Below are 21,645 nucleotides of genomic sequence, written 5' to 3'. Positions count from 1 at the left end.
TTTGTTTTTCTTTCTATACAGAGAGGACATGGCAAGAATTACTTGCAGTCTCATGAGAGAGAAGTATTTCCCAGAGGGTTTTTCAACCAATACTGCCTCTTTAAATACATGAGATGGACTGAGAAAAAAATGTACATAATTCACATTCCTGTCTCAATCCTTTGAGGATTTCTACTCAAGAACAACAGTGTATCATGATAATATAGTTACATTATGTATTATAAATTACATATATATTCCATCATTTATATCAAGAATAACATTTGGTTAATGTGTGATTATTGGATGAATATTTAATAACAAAAATATTTTGTCCTGATGTCTGCCTTCCTCTAACTTAAACCGCCATTACTTTAGCATTTAAATTATGATCAATGGCAAATTATAATCCTACAAAGCACTGATTTGGTAACCAATCAAAGATAATTCAATGTTTGGTGTTAAAGACCTTTATTAGTTGATATTATATCATTCTTTTCCCTTTCAAGTGATCGTAAACTTACTCATATTTTTAATACAGAATTTTTTTTTTTTAGCTAAAGAAAAATATAGGCAAAAATAGATGGTCTATATTGCATCTCTCACCTTGAATAACTCAGCAGGGAGGGATTTTTGTTTCATGAATGTTCCCATTTTTGTACCTCTGTCTTTGGAGTTAAAATCCTTTTCACACACATAGCAATACCAAACCATCACACCTCCGTGAGATTTCTATGTTACGTTCAACTAAAATTAGACGGACTTCCTCTCTCGTTCCTCTAGCAGATATTCTGTGAGTGATTGTGTTAAGCTCTTTATTAGCCAGGAAAATGGGTACTGTATGAACATTATATATTGGTCAGAGTGATATTATCTAAAACCAGTCCTTTTAAGTCAGAATTCAATTTCCTGAACTTCCAAAGATATGCTGAAAAACTTGAATGCAAATTTACATGATTCATTTCACATTTAATGATTAACATAGCAAAGGTTATAACATAATAGAGTATTTGTTTGCCATGTAGTTTATATTAGGTGAAATCATATGTATAATTATAGATTTACACACGTATATGTGTGTATACATATATGCATACGTGTGTGTATACACATATATCTGAAAATGGTTATCTCTTGTCAGATTCATTTTTGATTTGAAAACAGGCTTATGAGATCATTTGAAGCACTAAAATGTTGACATTTGTTTTCATCAGAGAAGGTAGGGAACTTGCAAATGAAAATATCGACAGCTTTCATCACTTCGGCGATGGCATCGCAGCCAGCCATTAGAAGGCGTGGTCTCTGCCTCACCCAATTATATGACTCACTAAGTGTCATGAATTTAGAAGCCTCACCCTCTGAAAACTCTCCTTTTTCATTTTAAGTATTTCACCAATATTATTGTGAGCCAGTAATCTGGTCCTGAGAACCTTAGCAATTTTTTTTCTCTAAAAATAATTATACAAGAGGTTCGAGTAGCTCATTAAGCAGGCGTGCATGCTCCTATGTTTCCAATGCTCCCCTGCAGCATATAATGGTGTGGACAACAAGATGTGAAAAATCTCAGCTAAAGGAGTTAAGAGCTGACCTGCTTCCTATTATTCCTTTTTCCCCACTTTGGTGATATTATAGTTCACAAAGCTAATCAGATGATGTAACATGTAAACTTTTTTGCAGGATTTCACTGTAATGTCTACTGGTACCTGGTGTTGGTTGGTGTTAATTAGCCCAACTAATATAGAAATTTATTTGAACCATTTCTACACCGTATTTATGTGTGAATAGATTCATAAATATGTATAAAGAATAGAAGAGACAATTTTTATAAATAGGGAAAATATCAATATATATATTTTTGCTTTCAAATCATTAGATGTCACATCAAGCCAGTATTTCCCAAAGTAGCTTCAGTTAAATATTGATTCTATAGATATTCATCAAAATAATTTCATGTTATAATAAATTGAGAAAATTCTGTGTCATATAATGAACCACCCGACATCTCTCCTGAAAAGCAGTATATTTAGAAGTTCAGCTTAATCCTGCAGTGAATAAAATGTTTTAAGTTCCTTTAATTCAATGCTTATACAAACATTTATTATTGTTAGACCTTATAACATATACCCAAACTGTTGTCTACTAAATACTAGGAAATACTTTATTAGATTATATTTGATAACATCATAAAAAATATTGTAGAAGAGACCCAATCCTACTGAATCTTTTAATGTGTATTTTGAAATCATATAGGTAGTAAAATTAGTTGACAATAAGAATGATATAGCCTTTAATTTACTAGATTGAAAACATCTTTAGAGTAGATACTAGTTCTTATCTTTATATTTCCAGTGCTTTCAAAGTGTTCTACATACAGTAGGCTCTTTAAAAATATTTGTCAGTAAATGAGTGAGATACTTCTCTTTGAAAACATTGTATTTTTACACTCCTGCTAACTTGAATCACGGCTAGAAAAGAACTGAAAGGTGAACTCAGAAACAGAGGACACTATTTCATGCTTAAATATCCATGTGATTAATAAGATAATATACACGAAATTCAGTAAAGTTGATTTAGCTCACAAAGTCCTGGATAAGCCAGATTCTGATGTATACATTTAAAAATAATTTTTCAGTTAAACAAAATTTTATAGATCTTACACTTGCATGTAAGTCATATGACATTATGAGAGGTATTATCATTTTAAACTCTCTTTCCATTATTATTCATCTAAAAATGCTTGAAGTTCTTAAATGGGTTCTCCCTGAGATAAATTTCTCTTGGCCTTGGTAAGAAGACAAGCATACAAATAGAAAGCACTGCTAGAGTGGAAATAAAAATGGACCACAGAAAAATGTTGTTCATATTAGTTATTATCCTATCTTTTAAAAACAGAGGTAGAAAATGGCTTTGGAAACTTTATTATTTTAATTATTTTTTATGAAATAATTGTACACACAGTTGGGGTTCAGTGATTCCTCAAGCTGGTCTATTATCTCTGGCCACCATTATTATTACATGCAATCGTTTCTAATTGTAATGCCTTGCCGATAACTGTGGCATTATAAAAAGTAATTTACAGATTCCTATGAATCTGAGTCAAGTATATTATTATCTCAAATGTATTATTTTAAATATTTTTATTTCTAAAAAACAAAATGCTCTGATGATAACTCTACATGAAATAAAATATTAAAAAACTTTCCCCCCAAACATTTCTTGTATAAGTTTTAAAATTACCTGCAAAATGTACTAAATAGCTATGATTTCTCAAGCACATATTCTGTGTCAAACAAAGTCATGAAGAGTAAGCACATCACTGATTGATGGAGAATAATTATTGAGAACATATATCTTCAAAGACTAACAGAAGAAAAATTTAAATAAATAAAGATGATTTCATATAATGAATCTCTGTGTGATTTTAATTAATCTGCAGGTCTCCTATACTTTTAAGGGTAGTCTGAAGAATATTATATTATTAGTACATATCAATGAGTATTATAAACTAATAATGTTAATGACTGTTATCAAGGTCAAATTATAAGGAAGAGTTGTTTCACATATTTTAAGGAGATATACATATCACAAATTTGCAAGGTGAGTCCCAAAGTGTATTTCAAGCATTGTTTTAGAAAAGTCTGGCTCAGAGAGGTAAAATGACTCATTCAAATTTTCCCAGCAATTAGCCAGCAAAACTAGATCTGTGGTACCCAGAGAAATATTTGTTTAATCTCAAGAAGGAAGAGAGTATAAAGAAATGTCTAACCCATATGTTAATCATGTCATACCTATTTCAGTAATGATTGCATTTGTATGTTCAAATGTGAAATATCCAAGAGGAATAAAATGAGAAGGTACAGTTACACTAGAACCTCTTTAGTAAACTGGAGTTTAAAGGAGCCTTTACAAAAGATTTGAGGAGCAAGAAATACCAAGGACAAAAAAAAATATAAAGTGTTATGCTCATCTTTTACTAATTTTAATGGATCTAAATATTCTAAGATACCTGGACAGTATCTAGCACATTATAAGGGCTTGATAAATGTGTTCTGGTTACTGATATTGTTATTATTCTGCTTCAATAATTTTAGGAAGCTATAACTGGGGAAGAGAAAGTTTTTCTAGGATGGATCCTGAAGGCAGTTATTTTGGCCGTTGCTTAGCAGGAGTGTAATGATGACTTATCGATAATTTTCTCCTAAGAATTTAACTACAGCACTTGGGTTATCTGAATGCCTGGGCAAACACATTCCTCTTGGCCTTTGTGACTAATTAAGAAAAACAAAGACAATAATAAATGACTGTGGATGGCATTTATTGAGTGCAGACTATATTTAAGGAGTTGATAAAACAACCCTATTAAGAATTAACAACTACCCTTATTTTTGAGATGAGGAATTTGTGACATAGAAAAGCCCTAGGTTACATAATGGTGCAGACTAGATTTGAATCCATGTCCTTCAAGTTTATAAACTATTTTCTAAAATAATTTATTATAGTTCCTTTATAAGGCAATAGTTTTTATAATTCTTCTTTTTCTAATCTAAATCACGGTTTATTACATAATTTATGTTTAAGCTTGCTTTCATTTATTTGACTAATTTTAATTTTATACTCTTAAAAGCATTTCCATATATAATATAACTTCCTGATTATATACCAAAAATAAATCAAGCTGATGAGGAGTTATAACTATGTTTAATGGTAGCAGTTTACAGAAGAATACTGATTTATGATCAAATAGAAATACTGAGTCAAAATAAAAATGAATAAGGCAATTATGAGAACTGATAGTCAATACATCTAAAAGTTAAGCAAAATAATCACAATAATATAAAAAATAATGGAATTTACTACCTTCTTCTCTCCATAATATGTTAGCTACTGCAGCATGTTTAAAAGAAAAAGGAGAAAAAGAAAAATGAGTCAAGAGTGATTCAATTACATAGTAATATAAATAACTATTAAAGAGGTCACAATCTCTAAGGCAGAACATGCACATAAAAATAGTGAGGATGAACTCAACAATCTATATTAATAAAACAGGAAAATGCTGGGAGTATAATCATGTTCTATTCATGTCCTGAAATAGCCAATTCTTCGGAATAAAGATTTTTGTTAATAGACAAAAAAAAATTTATGTATCACTGAAAATAATGGTATATTTAAGTTAATTTTAATAAAATATATCTTTAGAACACACATTAGTAAAGACTATTTATTTGACAGCTTAGTTAAAAGTTACTAATTGTAACAGTTATAATTTTAGAATTCTCATTAGTTGTAAGTAATGCTTCAACATAATATGTAATATTCCTGAGCAAGATGAGTTCTTGTAAATACAGGATTTTGAACGCAGAAATAGCCTATTTTTAAGTAGTATATGCTTTCACTTTTTAAGCCAGCATAATAAAATATATCTAAATATATCTTGTTTATTTCAATGCACAATAATGCTTCATATTAAATTATTCCTGGACAATAGGTTTATTAAATACTGTATAGGGACTAAATCAACATAGAGTTAAAATATTAAGACAGAAATAAAGAAAAATACCAATTAAAAATATTCTCAACAAAATGCCTGATTCCTTTACTAATCCAAATTCATCTAATTCTATATAATTTCTCTTTTTTTGAAGTATAGTTGATTTACAATTCTATTAGTTTCAGGTGTACTTATACACTTTCAAAGCAGAATAATACTGGCAAAAAGAAAATGTAACTAAAGGAACAGCTCATCCACATCTAATTACTTCCTGCATATGTTAACCTTATTAAACACAATCACTTGTTAAAAACTAAACCCTGATCGTCAGTGTAGCAGAGCAAAGACTGGAATCTAGCACTCCTAGCTGGAGGGTGGAGGTCCCAGTCATGCAGTTTTCAGCACCTACCATAGTATAAAAAATCCTTTTTTGTAGAGTAAGCGTTTTTTTGAGATTCTTGGCATTTTTAATTCTTTAGCAATACTTATTCAAATATGCATTCATGGTACTTGCATCCCTTGGGCACATTTTGTGCTGCTGCTCTTGTTGCCTATGGTGTGCTTGCAATGAATATGTAAAAGGACAGATCCTAGTCACAAGGAGAGAACATGGACCTGAGAAAGGAGAGAACCATGCTAAAAATGATTATAAGCATATGTAATAAGTGCAATTAGAGAAACAAATATCAGGTTCGGTGGCAAGCGACAGGACGGGATAGTCACCTTCAAGGGGCAGAAGCTGGGCAGTGGAGGGACCACTTCATTGGGCTGCTGATGTGCAAGCAAGATGACGCCACCCAAGCTTACAAGGGGATGCCGGGCGCAGGAGGCATGAGATGTTCAAGGTATATCAATGGGACACGTTATAACGTATTCAGCGAAATTTAAGTGATTGGCTATATTTGGAGGGCAAAACTGATAGAAGATACAGCTGGAGAATTTGACCCTGACAAGGTCAAGAAAGTCTTTTATATTACATGGTACACAGGAGATTAAATTTTCTTCTATACGCTCATGAAAGATGGAGCCATGATTAGACTAATTTTATTCTTCCGGCTTATAAACAAAGGTAAGTAGACCTATGTTTACTCATATCTCCACCGATGGAATATGGTGTGCCAATCGTGTGCCAGGCATTGTATTCAGCGCTACCATACACAGAATAAAACAGACCCAGGCTCTGTGCTAATCGAGTTTATACACTAGTTGAGGGGGGAAAAAAAAAAAAAAACTGGATTCAAATCATGTAATTTCAAAATTACAAATTTAATATGTTATGAAAGAAAGGAACACAGTAATGTGAATGCTTTTAATGAGTGGATTAGGCATGATCAGTGAAACTAGGGGAAACGTCCTTAATGGTGATGGTGAAGGTGAAGTCTGAAACATGAAGAAGAGGAACCCAGGCGGGGTTGTAGGAATCGGACTCCCAGACATAGGAAAAGCATGTACAAACCCTAGCGGGTATGTCAAAGCACTGCTATTTTATTATTATTCTTATTATTTCGTCCTGCCACTTGTGGGATCTTAGTTCCCTGACCAGGGATTGAACCCGGCCCCTCAGCATTGAGAGCACAGAGTCCTAACCACCGGGCCGCCAGGGAATTCGCAAACACTGCTATCTTAAAGGACTAACGACAGATATTTTTAAGACGTCCAATCATTTATGAGAAAGTACCACAAATACATGGTTTGTAATATTAATACCAGAAAAAGTAAAATTCAAAGCACTATATAATGAATTTAAAATTATATAAACTAAAAACATAGTATTAAAATATGAAGCAAAATTATTAGGACTATATACAAAATTTATAAACCAACCATCATATTCTGCTTTAACTCATCACCTTCGGTATTTGAAAAATGAAGGGAAAAACCACAAAGTTCAATAATACAATTATTATGACTAAATTAGTGTTTTCATAATGAATGTTCTGTAACAAAAACAGGATGTGTTTTCAAGTTTTCTTGAAAGATAATCAAGAGTAGTCACAAAGTAACTGGAAAATAGAAAGTCTTTCTGTATTCTGTAAGTATATTCCAATAACCATAAACTGTTAAGACATTTTCTGACAACAATAAAGCAAATATGAAAATGTATTACAAGTATTTAAACCCACTAAATCCTTCAACAAATTAAATATTTAAAAAATAAAATACAATAATAATTCATATAAAACAACAAAAATGCAAAAATAAAATTCAATATGTGGACCCAAAGACTTTTGGCCAAAAGATAATGCATAGGCTTAATTAATTCATCGCTGAACAAAATATATGAGGGAGAGAGAGAGAGAGAGAGAGGAAAAGAGTAGAAAGAGGAGGAGATGGGGAGTCAGGAAAGAGGGAAGAAAGAAGAAATGTTTGTAGCTATGATAATTTTAAATTAATGTAGAATATTTTGGTAATAAATTTGATAATCTATATCATAAAAATTCCAAGGAACTATAAATATCCAAACTGAATGTAAAGAAGAAATTTGAATAAAAATAACCATGGTGCTAATTAAACCACTTTCAAAAATAGTTTCTTCCCAAGATGCTCTTAGAGTCTAAGGCTTATATAAAAAGTACTTACTTTCAAGAATTATATAATTCCAGTTGTATTCAGTGTTGTTAGAATATAGATCAAGATGGAAACGTTCCCATTCAGTTTGTAAAGTCAGCAAAAGGGATGCCAATAAGTGATAATAATAGCAAAGCAAAGAGAATTACAGGATACTTTCACTAATGACAAAAACGACAAATAAAATGCAAGTGAAATTCACCAGGATATTAAAAGTTTGATCATAGACAGGAATCCTCTTGGAATGAAAAAAGGATTTGGTAGAAATTTAGTTAAGAAATCAATTCATCTGATATAATATATTAGAATATCAAATGAGAATGACAAATATAATTTAAATTTAAAAACATAATCTGATGAAATGTATCACATATTACTAAGTGTAATATACTCTTAGTAACCTGGCAAACTAAGAGTAGAGGCATATTTTATATTAATATAAATGTGTTTGTTAAATGTTAAAAATTAACTAGAAATTTATTTTGACAAAGCAAACACTTTATTAAGCCCAGAAACAAATATAAATTATATAAGCACTGTAAACTTGTAAATAAAATAATCAAAATTTGAAGCTAAAATGAGTCACAAAGGTTAAATTAAAATGACACATAAAACTCACAAGAGAATTCAGTTAGGCGACAAGACATAAGATAAATACCCCAAATTCTATATTCTTATGTAAGAATCAGAAGATACAATAGAAGATTTCATTTACAATAGCCTCAAAGTATATCAATGATTTACTAAAATATAAAAAATACAGGAAATCAAGTGTAATGTTCACTAAAAATACACTAGATGGGACACTATATTATCCCTAGATCAAGAGAATAAATCTTATAAAGATAAAATTTATTTTGAAAATACTTAATTAAAAAATGTCATGTATTGTTCTCTGTTTAGAATATGTTTTATATATTTATTATACAGTCAGAATGTGCATTACATTAAAAAAAGACTTTGAATTCAATTACACAGGTAAAATAACCAAGTCTATTTTCCTTATATGACTTTTCATTATTTTTTAAAATTTTTACATAAATGTGTACATGAAAGGGGGAGCTTCTGACACAATATATAAATATGTGACAGATAAAAATTCATTTATCATAACCTGGCTAGTCTAATCTTAATCACTGTGCACTATTCCATCATATGGATTTCTACTTTTTAAAAATACAATTGTTCATTGTTTGTCAACTTAAACCTAGTACCTAAATCAAAGACTAGTATAAGTGATGGAGACTCAATAAATATTTTTGGTTGATCAGTCATACAGATGTATGCATGTATACGTACGTGTACACGTGTGTGTGCACTGCAATGACCCCCTTTCTAGCTACTTTTTTCCATTAGCATACAGCTCTACAAGACACCTGGCTATGTTTAAAGCCATTGACACCTATTGCCAGGTGGATTTCCAAAAGGTTGCTGTCAGCACCATCAGCTGTCCAGGAAAGTATTCATCCCACCCCTCTCAAGGTGGACTATTAATGTGTATGTGTGTATGAGCAGGCATGTGTGTGCAGGCTTACCAAGTGTGAATAAGTATTATCTCTTACATATATTAGTTTGCTTTTAAATTATATTGACTCTGCTTGCACATATATAAATAAAACTTTCCTCTATTTATATACTTAATCGCTTATCTATTGGGATGTAACTTTGATAATTTTTACATTTTTAATAGCTGCTTATAGATTAGAATAACTATTTTGTCACATTAATTTATTCTTCATAAAATATAAACAGCAACCTATAATAAATGCAGGCTTGATGATGCCACTCATTTGCTTAAAAACATAATGCATGTATCTGTGTTTGTGTGTGTGTGTGTGTGTAAGCTCAAAATCTTTAGCATAGCACATATGGTCTTCCATGATATGCCTGTGTCATCCTAAAGTCACATTCCAAACATCAAGTTATTTTGAATCTCTTCATTGTTACACATGTATTACATTTGCATGAATAGCCTCACCAAAATTCTTCACCTAACTTGACCATAATTGTCCTTCAAGATCCAACTTAGCTTTTATCTATAGTTAGCCTGTCTAGAACCAGGAGTTGGGTTAAATGACTCTTTTTCTCTACATATGAGATCCTATGAAACATCTGTGGCCTTCCATAATGTACCATACCTACATTATCTGTCCTGAAAGCTTTCATTTATAATTAGATAATGAAAACCTCAAAGTTACAGACCTCCAGTATTCAATACTTATCCACAACTTAACTGAAATGTAAATTTCTTTTTGAAGATAACATGTCTTATAATGAAAATGTCATTCAATGGAACAGATGTGTAGACATCCAGAACTTCTATTAATGCTCTTTTCATAAATTGCTTTATTTTGTAAATTAGGGACTTGCAATTATATTCAAATGATGGATGCCATATTAAGTATGCTGTCTCTATGAGAAAACACATGTGGAGGGTGAATATTACATAAGCAAAAGCAATTACATAGTTAACTACAGAGCAGCATGCTGTAACACTGAACAGCTATTTTCCTTGGCTACTCATGTGTAAATTGCTTGGCCTTTCAACTAAATACGTTTTTTGCTCATCCTTGTCTTTGTCTGAAAGTGTAAGGTTGGAACCAGTGCAAAACATTTTTTGATAAGCTACACTTATGTAAGTGTAACATTTTAGCTAGATGTCTTATTGACTGCTGCTCCATTTGAACTTAAAAAATTGACTTAACTTCAGAAGGCAAATGAAAAAGGGCAACGGCAAAAGAAAATATAGATAAAAATTTAATGTATCTGAAAAAATGTGTGGTTTGTGTCATGGTAGTTGAAATTTCTTTGAATGTACATATGGAGAAGGAAATGAGACATTAAAACATACTATTTTGGGGATGGAAACTATATAAGATATGCCAAATACACTGCCTGCCATATGCCAAATTCAAAGCCACTTTTAAGTGAAACTGCCACTCTTTTAGCACTGACTGAAGACGATTCTCCCAGGACTACAGATGCCCAACCTAGTGTCTAGAATTATCTGATTAGGCTATAGTGCCAAGCTTACATTAAATCATACAACCTGAAACTAGAGATGACTCCATGGTTTTAAATTCTATGAAGTGATGACATAGGATAATAATATTCTTTTGGGGGTGTAATTTGAATCAAGAAATCATGTTAGAAAGCCAAGAGTACAGAGAACTGGAATTGTAAGAATGCATAGCAAAAGGCACCATGACATAGAATTAGGGCTGTGATAATTTGTGATCATGCAGATTAGGATTCAATTAGATGTGAACAGGAGGAAGACCTATGCAACACATGGGAGAAGCAAGAGTCTCAGCTGTTGTCTATGTAAAGTTGGTTTCTAGGTTCTGAATGCAGATACATCTCTGACTGCTTCACATTGCCAGTTCAATATTCACATCCATTTTTAAATACCCTATACTTAACCAAAGAGAGAGAGTCTACTCCTGGTGACAAAGTGAGTCAGACTGAAACCAAGACAATGTAAGAATTATTCCCACGTCAAGAGGTAGAACTGTCATTATACACAGGTAATGTGATAATATATATAGAAAAACCTAAAGACTCCACACAAAATACTAGAACTGATAAATGAATTCAACAAGGTAGCAGGATACAAGACTAACATACAGAAATCGGTTTCATTTCTTTACACTAACAATGAAATATCAGAAAGAGAATGTAAACAAACAATCCCTTTTACAATCACATCAAAATAAAATAAAATAATTAGGAATGAACCTCACCAAGGAGGTGAAAGACTTATATGCTGAGAACTATAAAAACAGATAAAGGGAATTGAAGGTGATTTAAAGAAATGGAAAGATATCCAGTGCTCTTGGATTGGAAGAATTAATATTGTTAAAATGGCTATATTACCCAAAGCAATCTACAGATTTAATGCAATACCTATTAAAAAAAACCTATGACATATTTCACAGGACTAGAGCAAATACTCCTAAAATGTATATGGAACACTAAAAGACCCAGAATTGCCAAAGCAATCGTGAGCAAAAAGAACAAAACTGGAGGCATAACCCTCCTAGACTTCAGACAATACTACAAAGCTACAGTAATCAAAACAGCATGGTACTGGCACAAAAACATACAGATGAATGGAAGAGAATAAAGAGCCCAGAAATAAGCTTATACACCTATGGACAATTAATCTTCGACAAAGGAGGCAAAAATCTACAATGGAGAAAAGACAGTGTCTTCAGCAAGTGGTGTTGCGAAAGGTGGACAGCCAAATGTAAATCGCTGAGGTTAGAACACACCTTCACACCATACATGAAAATAAACTCAAAATGGCTTTGAGACTTAAATACAAGACAAGACATCATAAAACTCCTAACAGAAAACATAGGCAAATCATTCCCCAACATAAATCATAACGATGTTTTCTTAGGTCCATCCCACAAAGCAATAGAAATAAAAGCAAAAATAAACAAATGGACCTAATCAAACTTATAAGCTTTGCACAGCAAAGGAAACCACAAAACAAAAAGACAACCTACGGACTGGGAGAAAATATTTGCAAATGATGCAACCATCAAGGGCTTAATGTGCAAACTATACAAACAGCTCCTATAACTCAATAACAAAAAAACAAACAAGCCAATCAAAAAATGGACAGAAGACCTAAATAGATATGTCTTCAAAGAAGACATACAGATGGCCAATAGGCACATTGAAAGATATTCATCAACACTAAGTATTAGAGTAATGCAAGTCAAAGCAACAATGAGGTACCACCTCACACCAGTCAGAATAGCTATCTTTTAAAAATCTACAAATAATAAATGCTGGAGAGGGTTTGGAGAAAAAGGAACCCTCTTACACTGTTGGTGGGTTTGTAAATTGTTGAAGCCACTATGGAAAACAGTATGGAGGTTCCTCAAAAAACTAAAAATAGAGTTGCCATCCCACTACTGTGCATATACCCAGACAAAACTATAATTTGAAAAGATACATGCATCCCTATGTTCATAACAGCACTATTTACAATAGCCAAGACATGGAAACAGTTATATATATATATATAACTGAGTCACTTTGCTGTACAGAAGACATTCAACACAAGATTGTAAATCAACTATACCTCAATAATTTTTTTAAAAGAATTATTCCCATGTCAAAGAGTTAAGCTATTGCATGAAACAAATGAAAATGGTACCCATCTTTCCTTCCAATGCCAAACCAAGTAAGCATATTGTCTGCAGTGGTTATAACATGATGAGTAAGAAAGTATCTCAAACTCAGCGGCTTAAAACAACAAAAAGCATTTATGTCTTTACGGAGGTTTTTTGGCCAGAGGGCGCGCTCTGGCTTGGGCTTTCTCACGAGGCTTCAGTCATCTGCAGGCTTGACTTGGGCTGGAAGATCCACTTCCATGCAGGTTCACTTGAATGGCTGGGAATTTGGTGCCAGCTGTTGGCAGGAGGTTTCAGTTTACTTCTGGGACTCACCCCAAGGCTGCTTAAGTGTCCCCATATGCTGGCAGTTGGCTTTCTCCATAATAAGTGATCCAAGAGAGCAAGGCAGAGCCATAATGCCCTTCATGAACTGTCTTCAAAAGCCATACACTTTCCCCTGTACCCTACTTTATTTATGATAGAGAGAGACCTGATCTGTTTCAATGTGGGAACAGACTACAAGGTGAGTGAAACAGAAGAGGAGGAACATTAGGACCATGCTGGACACCACTCAGTGTTAGTGTAACAGACTGCTTACTAAGCAAACATCAAGAAAACCTAACTTCCTCTTAGCCAGATTGCCAAGACCTAAGCTTCTCTTCATATAGAAATTCTAAGCCTACTATTGTCAGGAAGCGACTCGATTTTGAGAATTCTTCACACAAATGACTGGCTGTGGTTTTTACATGATAAACAATAAACAGTGACATTATTAAACAACTGTGGGTAATTAGTTGCAGATATATAAGAGAACAACTTTGCCTTCTAATTCACTTATACACCCTGCTATTTCAGGTAGATGGCAAGCAAAGTTACTTCCTCATTTGCTTTGACTTCCTCATCTAGAAAATACACCACATGGTGAATTAGAGAATTTGAAAAATAAAATGATTATCACACATTTTAAGTAGTACATGGCACATAATGTTTTATATATATAAAGTACTTAGTTCTCCTAAGCAGAACTCAAGATCATCATACCTATAGAAATTAAATTAATAGAGAGGTAGCCAAAAAAGAAAAAGTTGCATAAAAGTATATTCTAACCTATCATTAGGGCTACCAGAGGATTCTCTTTATTATCATTTGAGAGAACAAAATTATTAGAAAAATAGAAGACTACTTGGATGTTAATTAACATATGTGCAAAGAAATAATTAAAGATGGTAGACTTTAAAGCTGTAGCAATGAATATCAGTTTTTATAAAAGGGTATTATTTCTAGCAATTTTTATCCCTCTCGTATTCTGAACTCCCCACTATTTAATATGTATTCAAATATACATATTTAATATATTTATATTACATACAATGTTAACATATGGATCTAATTATATTTAAACATGGTATAAAATAAAAGATATACATTCTCTGAAGGAAACTGGCTACATTAAAAAGTTATTTATCATTCAGGTAAGTGAAGATTTTTAGATAAATATTTTGAGAGGGAAATTACACATAATCCACAAATGCATTAAATATCATGATATTTAAGGCATTCTGGTTAAATATATAGTTTATAATTCAGTTACATTTGCTTATCTCTAAAGACATTACAAAACAGATATAAAACAGGGCAATGAAAGTCAGCAGACACCTTAACAACATAATCACTGAAGTAGGCCATAACCTTAGCATTGGAAATTTCGTCACAAGACTAGTCGTCACAAGATTTTAAAATATATTAGACTTTACACGGCCTGAGAAAGTGTTCATGTAGAAGATGACATAATGTCTCATAAAACAAGCTGATTATAAGTTAACAGAGGTTAACTTCTTCTTGGAACAGATTTCTAAAGAAACTGCATGACATAGAACAGAAAATCAGGCAGTATGAAGATTTTGAGTATTCAACGAGCTAAAAATGTTCCGTTGCTTAGAACAGTGCCTGGCATGTACACACACACACAAACACAGTAGTGTATGTATACACACAACACATATGTTTATATACATAAGTGCACATGTACTTTTTTGAAAATGAATATGTATTTTTGCTAAACATACATATAAACATAACTTCAAAGATAAGAACTTTATATTTTGACTCAAAAATGAAGCAACTTGCAGCAGTAATATGGCTTATATATCTTGTCTTGTATTGCAGAGAAACATTTGAGTGTACACAGTGTGGAGGAACAGATATTTACATGCCCCTTCAGACATTCTTTCTCAAATATGAAAAGACTTATTAGCAGGCCAATGGCAAGTTCCACAGTAAATTCAATTTGCTTTTTAAAACTGGTTCAAGTGTTTACATTGTGTTGATTAAAGTGAATTCCATATTGCTTTTGATTTGCTTTTACACAATAGCTCCAGGCTCGGCACTGTTAAACAATAATGTGAAACCTGACATTCTCAATCTGTTAAATCTCCATCGTATAGCAATAAGGTCATGTATTATTGGATTAAAAGGATGGCTAACCCTAGAACTGAAATTTTCTTCTCCAAAGTACCTTAAATATGTCTTTGTTCTCATACAATTTTATGATAGAGAACCCAGATATGTGTTATATAGTAAGAATTTTGAGGGAAAAATGTTAATTGGAGAATTACAAACTAATAATGACATTCATAAAGGAATTTCAGCTTAGTCATGGAAGAACTTGTGATCTTAAATTACAAAATATCCTAATGGTCCCAAGATGCGTTAGCTGTACACAGCACATCCAACTTGTTCATTGAGCCATTTGTTGAATAGGATTAGGTCAATTCAATGTTAGCCTGATGTCTCTCTTACTATTTTTTCTGGGATAATTTTTCTTCTATCTGACGTAATTCTGAAAGTAGTATTTACTCAAAAGACGTTAGTCTCTTTGTTTTGCTCACATTAGTGGAGAGTAAATGGCAGGTCCTGCTTAAAATGACATCATAAGCTGTTAGGTTCTCAACTTTTCAGGGCATTGTCACTTACTACTCTGTTTTCCTAAAATTCTTGATGTATCCTAGTTATTAGGATTTTTTAAAATATTTTTTTGATGTGGACCATTTTTTAAAGTCTTTATTGCATTTGTTACAATACTGCTTCTGTTTTATGTTTGGTTTTTTGGCTGCAAGGCCTGTGGGATCTTAGCTCCCCAACCAGGGATCAAACCCTCACCACCTGCACTGGAAGATGAAGTCTTAACCACTGGACCACCAGGGAGGTCCCTAGTTATTATAATTTACCTACATGTTTTAAAAACATGTTATTTAGATGAATGAAGTCAGACTCATGGTGTTTTAATTTGCAAATGATATGACCGATTAGGGATTAATATACAACATATAAAAATAGTTCATACAACTCAACATCAAAACAAACAAACAAAAAGCAACCACATTAAAAAATGGGCAGAAGAATTGAATAGATAATTTTCCAAAGAAGACATGCAGGTGGCCAACAGGCACATGAAAAGATGCTCAACGTCTCTAGTCATTAGGGAACTGCAAATCAAAACCACAATGAGATATTAACTCACACTTGTCAGAAAGGCTATCACCAAAAGGAACAAAAATAACAAATGTTGGCGAGGGTGTGGAGAAAAGGGAACCCTTGTGCACTGTTGGTGGGAATGTAAATTGGTGCAGCCACTCTGGAAAACTGCACAGAGATTTCTCAAAACACTCAAAATAGAACTACAAAACAACCCAGCAATTCCACTCCCAGGTATATATCCAAAAAAACCAAAAAGGAATTCGAAAAGATACATGCACCCCAATGTTCATAGCACCATTATTTACAGTTGCCAAGATATGGAAGAAACCTAAGTGTCCATCAACAGCTGACTGGATGTGGTGTATATATATAATGGAATAGTACTCAGCCATAAAGAGAATGAAATTTTGCCATTTTCAGCAACACTGATGGACTTGGAAGGCATTATGCTAAGTGAAATAAGTCAGACAGAGAAAGACAAATATTCTATGATGTCACTTATGTGTGGAATGTAAAAAATACAACAAACTAGTGAATATAACCAAAAAGAAGCAGACTCACAGATATAGAGAACAAACTAGTGGTTACCAGTGGGGAGAGGCAACATAGGGGTGGGGAAGTGAGAGGCACAAACCATTGGTGTAAGATAGGCTCAAGGGTGTACTGTACGTCATAGGGGATATAATCAATATTTTGTAATAACTGTAAATGGAAAGTAACCTTAAAAATTGTTAATTTTTTAAATTTGAAAGTAAAAAAAAAAGATTCAATAGTGTATTTAAAAAGGGATGACAATATAGTGAAACCAGAAAAATGTCTGAAGTCATCCACAGTTTTTTGTTTGTTCGTTTTTGTCTTTTCTATGCTTCTTACGTCATCCCATTAAAACTCCTGGTCATAATGCTACCTGATTTTAAATCTCTAATCTTTCAGGAGCCTTCCCTGTGAGACACTGTCATCCCTGGTTTTAAATGCCTGAAGATGAGAAACAAAATTCTTCCTCATCACGTTAGAAGGGAAAATTAAAACATGAAGAAGTGACATCAGTGTCTAAAACCAGGTAAAGAAACCACCACTACACATTAAGATTAGAAATCTGGAGTTACTGCCCATATTACTTTAACATGTATCATCTTCTTAATTTGAAACCTTATTGCTACTCCTGGGAGCTGCTACTTCAAACTGTTACACTGGAGAAACAATGGTGGAAAATCATAAAAGGAATAAACTATCTTTTTAACTGGGTATAGTTGCTTTACAACCTGAAACTAACACAATATTGTAAATCAACTACGCTTCAATTACAAAAAAATTTTAAAAAGGAATAAACTATTCTGTTCTCCTCTAATTCTTTCCTCTCTCCCCTCCTTTCCCATCCCCACTCCAACACAAAACAGTTCTGTATCAGTAAGAGAGAACAATGCCAGCTGCCCTTCCTTCCATTGTCAGAACTGAAAAAAGGTCAGAACAAACAACAGTGCAACTCCAGCAGCTGTAGTGACTGCAACAGAGTAAAAGAGAATGGGGTCAAAGATGCTCAGAGAGAAGTGACAGGAAGAGAAATAAACTAGGCCAAGTAGCAGTAGTGTAGCCAGCTGTGCTGTGGGAAGAGTGAACGCTGGCACTGAAACATGAGAGCATTTTCAGTTGAAGCCGTCTGATACCGCAGGGACTCCACAAGTGTAACCTTTAATTATTGCTCACTCTTGAAAATAAGATGCAGTCAGGCATGACTTCCAGAATGTGATAGAAAAACAGTTTCCCTATATATATGTATTAGCATACGGTATTTGTTTTTCTCTTTCTGACTTACTTCACTCTGTATGATAGACTCTAGGTCCATCCACCTCACTACAAATAACAGACGTGGGGAGGGGGAAGGGTAAGCTGGGACGAAGTGAGAGAGTGGCATGGACAAATATACACAACCAAACGTAAAACAGATAGCTAGTGGGAAGCAGCCACATAGCACAGGGAGATCAGCTCAGTGCTTTGTGACCACCTAGTGGGGTGGGATAGGGAGGGTGGGATAGGGAGACCCAAGAGGGAGGAGATATGGGAACATATGTATACGTATAGCTGACTCACTTTGTTATAAAGCAGCAACTAGCACACCATTGTAAAGTAATTATACTCCAATAAAGATATTTAAAAAAAAAAGTTTTCCCTCCTATATATGTATTTTTTACTAACATTCCGTATGAAACTTACCTTTCCCACACGCTACAAGAAAGAACATCAAAGGAAAATGATCAGATTTGAATAAAACTCTGAAATGTTTGTTCCAAGGGCATTTTTTCCAACTTGAGCATACAATTTTTCATGTGACTAGGAGACTCAAGAAGGGAATTTAGCTTCACAGGAGTAACAGACTGTGTGATACAAGAGTAAACTAATCACCAGTTGCGACACATGCTCATAAAGGCATAAGCAATTCCTAAGTAAATCTGAACCTCAAACTAGTTTGCTGTTAAAAACAATATAAAATATTTCATCTGTAACACTTTCTTGAATAGTCCTATTCCTAGCATTTTTCACTTTCACCCATTTTTACCATTTACATAATTTTTATCCATTGTTCAACGTATTTAAGAAAAATTTAAAGCTAAAATTATTGAAGCAGAATAATAACAGTATCTGAGTAATACTGAGCCCTTATTATGTGCTAGACATGGTGCCAAGTATCTTAGAATACTGGAGGCATTAAAATTTTATTTCTACCAATATCTCTAATTGAGTTAATTTCTCTAATAATTTAAGAAAAGCAATTAGCTGTACAGTGGAAACTAACACAACATTGTAAAGCAACTACACTCCAATAAAAATTAACTTAAAAAAAGCAAAATAAAGCAAGCATGTGCTAAAAATGCGCCTAATCAAATAGTTTGGAGTAGAATAATAATGTTCTAAAAACAAATTAATGAGCAGAGTATCCACTTATTTATGTATCAAACAAAATGTTTTCAGATGAGTTTCTGTAGCCAGAATTGTGTCCTGGCCAACACTGTACCCATTGGTATGAAGTAAACATTGCTCAGGGGCCACAAAAGCATAAAGTCGGCAGTAGATTATCTCTTATCTATTATTAAAATAGAATCTTTTCAGTGTTAATTTTCCTCTAATTTAATGGATACAAATTAATAGGCACAAGCAGCCTAAGGCATAATTTTAGTCCTTGACTATTTTAATGATTATTTATTAAAAATAATATTTTATGAACGTTTTCTTCTTAGAAGCTCAAACAGGCTGATAAATCAAGTAACACTATCTTTTGGGAAATGCCATTATGCAAAATAATTTTCAAAAGATGAGGAAGACGGTCCAACTCATACTGAATGCTCACATGGGTTGTATCCAGCAGCACAAAACGTATTCTGTCTTGAGATTAAATAGTCAACATAAAAGACTGTTGGTCTTATATACCATGTTGGCAATTTGAATTTGGTTAATCCTGCTCAGGTAAAAAAAAATTACTCAAATGTCTACTATATATTAAAAATGAGATGCGCAACAAAAAGCGCTTACTGTGATACTTATCTAAACACTAGATAATGACTATGTAGAATAGAATTTTTACCTTTGCAGAAATATAGCATGTAAATGACTCTTCACTTGACTTTCTCTATTCACAAAGTTCAACACCTCCCTTAATCTGGTTCTACCCAATAATTTATTCTCACCATGTATTGCAAATCCCCAGCAAATCTTTTTATGAGTATATTACACAAAGTTAATAAAACACACCATGTGGGTTCATGACTCTTCCCTGAGTTGATACACTTTTAAGTCTCCAGCTGTAGAGGTATCGCTACAGCCACCAAATATTAGCTCAAATGTCATTACCTCAATAAAGATTATGCAATGCAACTCAGTTGGAATTTGATGATTCTGCGGTTGCAATCCTATCCCACTTGGCTTGTATGTCTGTTACAATTATGTTATTCTGCCATGTATTATAGCTGTCCTTTACTTCTAACTGCACTAAACTATAGTCTTTCTGAAAGTACAGAGTTGTCTTATTCAGTGCTAGCCATATGCTAGCAGCATGTTTGTTTGCGTGTTTGTTCTTTCCTCAGTGAATATTTCATAGGTGAAAACACAAATGAACAAACCTATTGTTCCCTGTAGATTTTTTGTTTGCCTTACAATGAAAACTCTTAACTTTATAAATTTTGTAAATATCCCTTTTCTAATAGACATTAGAAAACAAGTAAGTTTGGATTAATCTTGAAATAGTATTTGCGCACTTGGGAATGTAAAAACTTCACACACATTTAAATTACATAAATCAAATTACAGCCATTGTAAAATGTATTTAAATTAAGTTAGTTCGGTTACCATGGAAATATGGAAGTAATTAAAAAACAAATAAAAATGAAACTAAATTATAGCAAAATATTAAGTACGTGGCAGGTTCTTCTTAAATAACTTCTGAATGTATGGCAATTCAATATTTCTCTAATATGTGTGATTGCTGGGTTCCAAGGCATATGCAAATCCGAACAGAAAATGATGAAGTGCTTTCCAAAGGGAGGTGAAACTGACACTACCTCTAGCAGTGGACATTGAGTCTTATTTTTCCAAATCACATCAAGTCTTGGTGGTTTGCAGCTTTTTAATTTTTGGTATTCTGGTAGATGTAAAAATGGCACTTCTCTGTGATTATAAAGTGTGTTTCCTTGAAAACTAATGAGGATTAACATCTTTTCATAATATATATTGGCACTTCATCTTTCCTTCTGTCTGAAAAGTCTTTTTAAAACTACTGCCTAGTTTTCTTTGGTTTGTTTCATTTATAACTATCTATCTATCTATTGATTAATCTATGATACTAAGTTCTTATTAGTTTTTTAGGTAGACAATATCTTGAGGGAAAATTCTTATGATTAGAGCTTCTTAATTTTAATCTAATCATACTTTTTTTCTGATGTTTATTCTGCCTTTGAAACATAGCCCTAAAATTATATTCTAATATTGATATTAGTATAATCATAATTAAGA

The 21,645-nt window shown here is 32.9% G+C and overlaps 1 protein-coding gene across 3 annotated transcripts in view; it reads right to left on the bottom strand.

Annotated features, from left to right (window-relative positions):
* The window catches only part of FSTL5 (follistatin like 5), a 649,684-nt gene that overhangs the window by 88,393 nt on the left and 539,646 nt on the right, over window positions 1-21,645 (bottom strand). For 2 of the 3 annotated variants that reach the window (XM_024736115.1, XM_024736116.1), the window contains exon 10: window positions 4,837-4,863. The exons of the other annotated variant lie outside the window; for it this stretch is intronic. In XM_024736115.1, coding sequence (XP_024591883.1) covers window positions 4,837-4,863 — 27 coding nt within the window. The remainder of the gene's footprint in view (window positions 1-4,836; window positions 4,864-21,645) is intronic. 3 annotated transcript variants of the gene reach the window in all.

Source organism: Neophocaena asiaeorientalis, unplaced genomic scaffold (genome assembly GCF_003031525.2).
Source record: "Neophocaena asiaeorientalis asiaeorientalis breed wild unplaced genomic scaffold, Neophocaena_asiaeorientalis_V1.1 scaffold7, whole genome shotgun sequence".
In the NCBI taxonomy this organism is placed as follows: domain Eukaryota; kingdom Metazoa; phylum Chordata; class Mammalia; order Artiodactyla; family Phocoenidae; genus Neophocaena; species Neophocaena asiaeorientalis.
The sequence above is the reverse complement of the archived record's forward strand: the minus strand, read 5'-3'. Positions and strand labels throughout refer to the sequence as shown.